The sequence below is a fragment of the Apteryx rowi genome, unplaced genomic scaffold (assembly GCF_003343035.1).
Source record: "Apteryx rowi isolate R43461 unplaced genomic scaffold, aptRow1 scaffold_25, whole genome shotgun sequence".
Taxonomy (NCBI): Eukaryota; Metazoa; Chordata; class Aves; order Apterygiformes; family Apterygidae; genus Apteryx; species Apteryx rowi.
In genome coordinates this window covers 1,202,512-1,211,779 of record NW_020448863.1, presented here as the reverse complement: position 1 = coordinate 1,211,779, position 9,268 = coordinate 1,202,512, and the positions used below count along the sequence as shown (strand labels likewise).

Genomic DNA, 9,268 nt, shown 5'->3' with positions numbered 1-9,268 from the left:
AAATTTTCAGAAGAAAGTGACAAACTCCCCGGCATTCTATGCCAATTCTGTATGTCTGGTATTCCATCAGAATTGGAATTCACCACAGAATCACAGCATAGCTTTAGCAATAAATGATTGTCACTTGAAACATAAAACACCATCGAGTAATTGCCTAATACCTAGACAATACAAACAACTTTTAAGTATAAATGGTTTTATTAATTCACTTGGATAATTTCCTTCAAGTTAAAAAAAATGCAAAATATTCACTTACCCTTTGACTGCTAGGGAAAATTTTCCAAGACAGAGGTTGTATCATGAGGACATCATACTATTTTTTTCAAACCCAAGGGAAAAAAGTCACAGTTTACATGAACAATATATGACTTGAATCCATGGACTCCCAATTATGTAAAGGTATGCATTTCACTATACACAGAGGAAATAGAGATAGTGACATTTTTTATATTTACTTTTGAAAACTTCATTGAAATCTTACAATTTTGAAGCTAATATGAGGTTGTTTGCTTTGTTTTATTAGAAAAAATACTCAGGCAAGGTCTACAATCATCTGTCAATTATAAATGACTTACAAGAAACTCATGAAGCAATAAAATTAAAAAAATACAAATACAAACTATATCTGAAACACTTCTATTTGGCAATTTTATAACAAATTCAAAAAAACCCCAAAGATTGCGGATTACTTTATAGGTACAGAAAAAGCAGTAGGTGAAGTGCTCAAGCAAAAAACAAAACAAAACAAAAAAACACTGCATTTTTTTCAAAAATAAAGTCACATCACTACATATTTTATGAATAATACCCTTATTAAACAACCATTCCAGAACATCTTATATTAGTGGTGCTTTTAATCTGCACTTCTTTTTGTTTGATAAGATTTTTTTCATGTATATAAGTAACATTTTAACCCATTGGAGCTAAGCAAAGCTCTTGTGTCAGTACCAATGCAGAATGCATTTGTATTATATTAGGATATGCTCACTTCTGCAACCAAAGGGTTACTTCTAAGTTTTATTCTATTTAATAAAAATTTAGTGTAAAAACTGCTGGTTATTAGATTCATTGTAGTAAATTCCTCCCCAATAAGGGGGACTAATTCTGCAGTTTGACTGCATATATCCATACAAATTTTACATATTAGTTCCTTCCAAGATCAAGGAAAAAACTAATTTCATGTTCACTATTAGAAAGGAGCGCCATGAATTAATTATGGGTACTATTCATCCCTCTAAGATTTCTGGGAAGGATGTTCAATGCATTTTTGTTCTTACAACAGATATTAACAGTAGTATATAGTCCCTTAGGTATGTAAAAGAAGGTTTTTTATTGTTAAGGAAGGTGCTTTTTTTAAACAATTCTTCTGGCAGCACTAGTGAATTACAATATCCTTCAATATTATTTCTACCATAATATATACATTTTAACTTTCATGCTCTAGAAAAACATCTACAGTACATTTTATGATATAAAAATATATTACAAATCTGCTGAAATATTTACAAGCAATGTCCTATTATCTATATGCAACATTTTTGTCTCCATACAAAGACTAACAGGTTAGACACATCTCTATTTGTCAGTTAAAAAAAACATGGCTTCTTGCTTATTAAGCAAGAAAGTGATTTTACTTTCCTTTTCAGAGCCAACTTTGGTGCATAAAGGATTGAATTTCTAGACTTTTTTTTTTTTAAAAATACCATTTTTTTTTTACATCTAGAAAACATTAGGCCTAATAAAAAAAGTATACTTCACAAGTGAATGGGGATCCTAAAGGGTCAAAAAAGTAAAATAAAACACCAATAACACTAACTGCTTAAGTAGAGGTTTTTCAAAAACCGTCCATTGATATGGATCACATAAAAGTAGATCTCATTAACATACTATACTACTCCTGAAAAAGGGGTCAGACATACTGCAACACTCTTAACATCTTTAAACCGTACTATATGTATTCATAGTTGATTGGAAAAGACAAGCATTCCATCAACATTTGTTTAAACATTATAATTCAACATATCTTAGAGATCTGCAAAAGGACACGAGGTTACAAATGACAAATGATTACTATCCACCATACTGAAAGGGCAACAAGATAATCCCTTGGAAGCTGTTTTACTGTCTGGCATGTGTTATAGTTCGTTAACATTGACAAGAAACCTAATAGCTTGTTAACAGTTCTTGTGGGAATTGTGAGTAAATGGTGATGGTTACTTTTTCTTTTCATCAAATATAAACTATTGTATTCACTAAAGAAAAAAGCAGCTTAAAGAAGCAAGCATGCAAAGCCTTTTAGTTGTTCCACTAAGTTGCCAGAAGAGTGTTTGCTCAGTCTCCCTCTGTACCATTCCATGAAAATGTGGATATACAGTAATATATTAATATATTCCACGGAAGCATCAACTTCATTCACAGAATGTTTACACTAAGCATAAATATTTATCTAAGAAAAAAAAAAAAGGATGGGATTTGACTAATGTGCAACTTTATTTCTAAATCCATTGTCAGTGACTAAGACTGCAGGCGTCCCCCACTTGCTTGGTTTTTACCTCTTCAATCTCTTCTGGGGCATTGTTCTACAAAAGAAGATAGTACAGTTTTACATAAAAACCCTGAAACAAAAGTCTGAGTCAGCTAAAGTGTATTATGATATCGTGATTATACACRATCTACTTTCATTTAATTTGATTAAAACTGAAAGCCATTTGAGGTGATCCCAAATTAGCATACACTACAGACAATAATTAATTATTTCTAACTTCCTACTGGAGTCATCATTTCATCATAACATCAAGAGTTGTCTCTGAACTCCCTTAGCTACTTTTTTCCTATGCAAAGTTTTGACCGTCACCTTCATTTCTTTGATCTCATCTACAGCTGACCTCAAAGCTCTTTTTAATCACATACTGATCTATACTGCTAAAAATCTAAAACAACAAATTATGTGAAGGCACCTGAATTTTATCTGGAGAGGAAGAAAGGTTTGCTCATTTTTTCCCCTAGGATTTCATCTCCCAAATCATTACATTTTTATTTAAAAAGGTTATTCTATCATTTTCAAACAAAACCAATCTATCAAGTTCTGCAAACAATCAATATAAAGACAATTAATACCTAAATTAGGTTATAAATCAGCCACTGTGTTTAAACAGTTTTAAAAATACACAATCCAATTTCCTTGTAACATTTTTATGAATTACTGTTCCCATCAATAATTCATACTAAAGTAAGTATTTTAAATACTTACATTTATAAAGACAGCACATTTAGCATAATGATTTATTTTTGTATTGTAAACCAAGTTTTCATTAATTTAATTAGTGAAATACACTGAATATTAAAGGTGAACTGAAAGGCTTATTACATATCAAAATCTCAAATTAGTGTTCTATGACACTAGGTCATCAGATGTTAAGGAAGAAATATAACACTGAACTATGATCATGACAGAAATTTTTTTTTTTCCCCTCCATTTTCAAGCATTTTAAAATAAGCCTATAATTACATTCTGTTAACATCTTCAGAACTTCAAAAAATTAAAGCGAATGAAGCATTTCAGATTACCTTTAAGAACTGTACACACACAGAACTGTGGGTACTGACAATTACTTGAGAACACTAATACAGAGGCAGGAGAAAAAAAAATCAGGAAATTATTAGAAACAAGATGGATTAGAAGCCAATCTGAAATCCTAAAAACACAAATGTGAATGCATCTTAAAGACATGTGACATGTACTGTCCCCTTTTGTCCCCCTCTAACAAATCTTGTATTAAAAAAATAACAGTACTTGTATACAAGTACAGGTTTCAAAGTAATACTGCATGTATTACAGCTGAATATAAAATATGTAAAGATAAATTTGGACTTTAAAAAAATTGGTATACAAACCAGTATGTGATCTTAACAGAAGTGATCTTTCAGGATTCCACTGTATGTACCTCCTTTACTAGAATTTCTGTACACCAAGCACAAAAAAGTAAAATACACTTGGTAAATACACACATTCCCCGTTTCTCAGTAACTAGAGTTCAGTTCAAGAAGTTAAGTAATTCTGAAATAACTTAAGACCTCAGAACTTAACTACTGGACGCTGACAGGATCGAGGCTCCCTGTTCTGATGTATAATGCATTAACAATCCTGATTTTCCAACGTCAAAAAGTTAAGTGAGGCTTAAGACCGTATTTAAATAAAGTTTCAAAGTTAGGACATTACCTGTATATGTTTGGGTCCAGAAGCAAGGCAGTATCTTTTGGTAGTTTTGATAAATGAACTACTTTAGTTTTTAATTGATGTCGCTCACTTTCATTTACCCACACATCAGGCAGACTATGAATAAATAAAATAAAAATATTCAAAAAAGATCAACCCTTTTTCTTACCATAAAATTATGTGGTAAACTAGTACATATGAAGTTTTTAAACGCAATCTTCACATTTCACTGGTTAAAAAGCATCTTCACTGGAGCGAGGAAAGGACAGCCAATCTTTACACATAATACTTCAAAGCCTTTCAAGTTCACAGTGTGAAAGAGATACTAAAACAAATTAAAGTTATTCCAGAAAGTACTAAACCAAAAATACAGTGGTAATGACATTACATTCTCCATTTTAACAGTTTAATGTGAGAATGGGTAGTAGGAAAAAACAGATCTTTGAAAATAGTTCATTATACTGGATGTAAAATTGTTTGATGCTGTCCAAGTGTCAAAGAGGAGGTAAGTGAAGGCTAGAATACTGCATGCACTAAACATTAGGCTAGAATAATTTGCTCGTTCTGTACATTCAACACTAAGTGTTTAATGTCAGAATGCTCCAACTTTGCTGAAGTTAATTGTTCAATTATCTTCGGAGGAAATTCAGATAAACACCATGTTTGGTTATGTACTCGTCTCACAATGAGAAATGAATAAAACTCTGTCATTACACATTAAAGAGAAACGTCATTTTAGTGCCACTTGCGGTGGAACTTGTGGAGGAGGACTGCTGATAATGCACACCAGCCGACATTTTGTGCTTAAACACTTTGAAAGCAAACGTCTACTTCAGAGTGGCTTATTGCATGGTTGTTGCTTTTACCAAAATCAAATTGGGTTTTTAAGGTTCTGCTAAGGTTAACACCGTGACACTGGTGACACATTGTTAAAAGGGGCATCGGGCAGAGGTCCTGAATGCCATTACAAAAAGCTGCTTCTTCTCTCCTTCCAAGAGCAGGCACTGACCAAGGCTGTGCAAAGCAAACAAATGATCCATTTTGCTTCCACTAGTGGAAAAAAGATACGCTATTTTGAGTCTGCATAAAATGAATATTTTAAGTGACCTAGGAGCCAAAAACTTATTTTTTCCTACCTGAGATAAGTTTGAATTTGTAGTTTAAAATGATAATTTTTGAAACAAGTTTCAAATTGAGGAATCTAACATTTTTCAAAACTGTCTAAATGAACAAGTATTTTTCTGACCAAAGCTATATGCAATTTTACAAAGTTTGGAAAAACATTCAACTGAAACAATCTATTCTTCAGCAATAAAATTTAGCTGCAGCTCAAACTCAATTTTTTGGTTAAGCCTCCCAAAAATGTAATGAAAGAGAACTTCTATCATGGTAAGAAAAGGAAGTTTCTCCAAGAACGCTATTTCCCCTTTTCATGGGAATGTGGAAGAAAAAAACTGGAGGCAATCTATGATTTCACTGAGGTTTAATATGGATCATGAAAGGTGGAAAAAAAAATCTATAAAACTTTTCTTAATAATGTGGAAATCAAATTTTTTCAGAAATTATATTAGGCACAAAATTTTGAAAAACTTTTGGAAGACATCTGGAATATGCTGAGTTATACGCTCAGGATGCAAAAAGATACAAACAACAGATGAGAAAATCCTTTACATACAAAGCCAGAAACTCAGTAAAGGTAGCACTTGCATAAAAAACTCAAAGAGAATAAATATCTGCTTTAAAAAGCTTTAAAAAGTTATTTCCCACTTTCATAGGAATTAAGTTCTTCTCTGGACTGGTATCTACTTTTCCTGAAGAAGTATTTAATCTACAAAAAACTTGGAGTAGTTTAACAGTTTCTCAAAATGACTCAAAGCAGAAAAAGTTAAATCACTATTACTCCATCTGAGAGAGTGATGAACAGCTTAGCACAATGGAAAATAATCATCATGAATTCATTCAACTTTTCTAAAGCATGAGTACCTTCACTGTGTAAGACAGATGGATAACATGAGCCATGATACATTGTATCTGCTGATCTTAACTGTAATGGTCAAGATGAAAAGGAATCTACTGAATACGCAGCGGTTCAAAACTATGTCATTCAGCACAGGAAATACACCTAACCAGCCCTACCAAAAGAAACARGAAATATCAATATAAAACACATTATTCTTTTAAACTGTCTAACCAGCATCTACGGTCTCTCATGGATGCCTAACTTCACTGAATAACTTGTCTTCTCCAATGTAGAGGTTCTAAAATTGTATTCATCTGCACGAGCAAAAAACTGAGTTGACTTTGTATTAGAAAAAATAATTCTTTGAAATGTTTAATTTACTTCTGATGTTCCCAGAGCATTTTATGCTTAAACCTTTTAAGATGCAATTAACAGTCTGTCTTATTCTGTAATATTTTAGTAAGAAGAATTTCAAAAGAATTATGTACAGTATTTTCAACTGTCCTAAAAGGCAGCAAAAAACTACATCTTTTACTAGAACATTTTCCTAAACCCTTTCCAAGTTTCATCGAAACTTGCAGAGAGTAAACAGCTACAGACACTTTAAAATTGCACCAAAAAGCCAAACATTCCTGCAGATCACTTACCAGCAACCTTGGTCCTCTGCAGATAGAAGTTACAATAGATTCACACTGCTGAGTTCACACTACTGCATATGACTACTTTAGGACACTCAAAACTTAGTAATTTAAACCACTTCACCTAAGCAAAAGGTATCAGAGTTCTATTATACTAAGGCTTTGTATCGTCTTCCTACTCAATCACTTAAATTAACACTGAATCTAAAAGGTTCTCTAGTTTTAAAAGGTAATTGGACAAACTATGAGTATTTATCTTGCACAACTATTTTCTGTGCAGAAAAATCCAATATTTTTCCTGAAACTTAGATATCCTTATCTAATGAATGCTACCAAGTTACAGCTCTCTCTAGTAAAAGCAAGGTTAAAGAACCCCTAAACTTACATGTCCTGCCTAATTATGCAGCTATTTGTCTTAGCGTCTGAGCTTAATATCCCAACAGCTTCAGCTGTATGCAGGTGCATAGACCCAAGAATGAAAATCTATTATAATTCTACTTACCTTTAGAAGAAAAAGTAGTTAATTCCCTTAAAACTTGTGGAAAACATGGATCACAAAACACTTGCTAAACTACCCTCCTAATGGCTCTCCTAATAATGTTAAAACAAAGTGGAAACCAAAAATTTATTCTACTTTTCCATATAATTAAGATCTTAATATTTGCATATAAATTCTTTTCTTATTTAGGAGTCAGAGAGAAACAAGATCTCAGTTATACTCAGTGAAGTATATGAATTATTTTTAAAGTATTTGACACTTACTACTGCATATGTTCCAAGCCAACCTGAGGGCAATACCTTCATTTGCATTACATATGAAGCTACTCATTTGGAATAGGGCAGAACTTTGATAAAACAAGAGAAAAAGCAACCAAGCAGGTTGGAAGAGAATTCCAAACTTCAGAGGGAGAATCCAAAGGAGCAGCAATATGGGACAGACACTTTAAAGCACTAGCTGTGGAAATTTTACTGTTAAATTGTGGCACCTATGTCACGTTTCTTGTAGTTTGATTGTAATACTGCTGATTATAGTTCAGTGCCTAAAAGTATTTCAGAATCACGATGAATCAGTGGGGGGGGGGGGAGGTGCCTTCATGATAGATTTCCTTATGTATATAGCCAGCAAAACCAACCTGAACTCCCCATTCAGTAAGTAGAAGATCTTGCTCTTAATATCCACAGTGACAAAATGCAGCAAAAATACAGCTTAAAATTTACCTGAACAGGTAGTGACAGAGTTTACAGACCTGGCAGCCAAAGTAAAATCAACTGAAAGTAGGAAAGGGTTGCTTATTATTTTTTAAGCTTCTAAACCACTAAAAAAAGTTAAGCATAAAATTTAATTTGAATATTAAAAGGAAGGCATAACATAATTTAGTGACAGACAGCACATTTACCCCACTGTAAATTCTTCCCCATTTAAATGCTATATCATATCACTAGCAAATACTCACATGTCTTCTGGTGTCCAATGAAGCAAGAGTTTTATTTTTCCAGAATCTTCTTTTCTTTTAGCTATTACCTGATAATAATTATAGAAATGGTAATTAAAACCAAATCTGCAGATTTTTCTCCTCAAATAACTGCTGTTCTTCAAGTTCAACTGGAAGCCCAGAAAACACACTGTTCTACTCTTTGAAAATTGTATTAATTCTATACATAGGCAGAACATATGTAACATTATTCAAACCATTCTTGCCAAGGTTTAATGTTTTCATTTAAATTTTCCTTTAAAATTTGTCTATTAAGTGGTCCCTGAAAAAATATGCACGCATTCTGTACGTAGTCTTTTCTTTCAAAATAGCTCAAACTTTTATAAGCAGTTACTCCAAAAACTTTGAGGTGCATACATTCTTGAATAAGGTTCACAAATGCCCTCTACAAACACATTCATGTTGTTTCACAAGACGTCTGTAGAAAATGTCAGAGACTGATGCAACTTACAATTTAATTCCAATATTACACAAGAAGAAAAATCTTGTCTCACAAATGCTTTGACATTTGGAAACGTCACATGTATAACTTCCTAAGTAACCATTATTTGCTCCCTTTCAACATCTTAAAACAAAGCACTGAATGAGGCAAAGGCTACTTGGAAGAACCCAGAGGCTCATAAGTATTGTTTAATGCAGACCTAATGGACACCTTAAGTAAAACTGCAGAGAGTACACCTGCTAATATTGTCATGACATGAATGACATGTTAAGTGTCAGAAGACCTGTACACAGCTCATAATATCTAAGCAGAATGTATGTATTCCCCCAGTGAGGTTCCAGGCAAGAAATGAAAACTACTTTCTTAACAGTTTCTCAGTCTAGTTCACAGTAGAACAGGGCACAAGTTACTCTCAAAGTTTTTTGGTGCACAACCCTGAAATTAGACTCCCACCTTCAGCACAGATATAAAGTATAATTACAAACATGCACACAAAATAGGTTAATTTAAAATTACTTA

General features: G+C 32.8%; 1 protein-coding gene across 8 annotated transcripts in view; it reads right to left on the bottom strand.

The window, feature by feature from the left end:
- Positions 1–427: 427 nt before the first annotated feature.
- AEBP2 (AE binding protein 2) overlaps positions 428–9,268 on the bottom strand; it is a 52,461-nt gene continuing 43,620 nt past the window's right edge. The window contains exons 6-9 of one of the 8 annotated variants that reach the window (XM_026066869.1): positions 8,269–8,336; positions 4,220–4,333; positions 3,895–3,961; positions 428–2,579 (exon numbers count right to left, since the gene is read on the bottom strand). In XM_026066869.1, coding sequence (XP_025922654.1) covers positions 3,907–3,961; positions 4,220–4,333; positions 8,269–8,336 — 237 coding nt within the window. In that variant the 3' untranslated portion in view covers positions 428–2,579; positions 3,895–3,906. The other 7 variants (XM_026066870.1, XM_026066872.1, XM_026066878.1 and 4 more) reach the window with 7 other exon arrangements.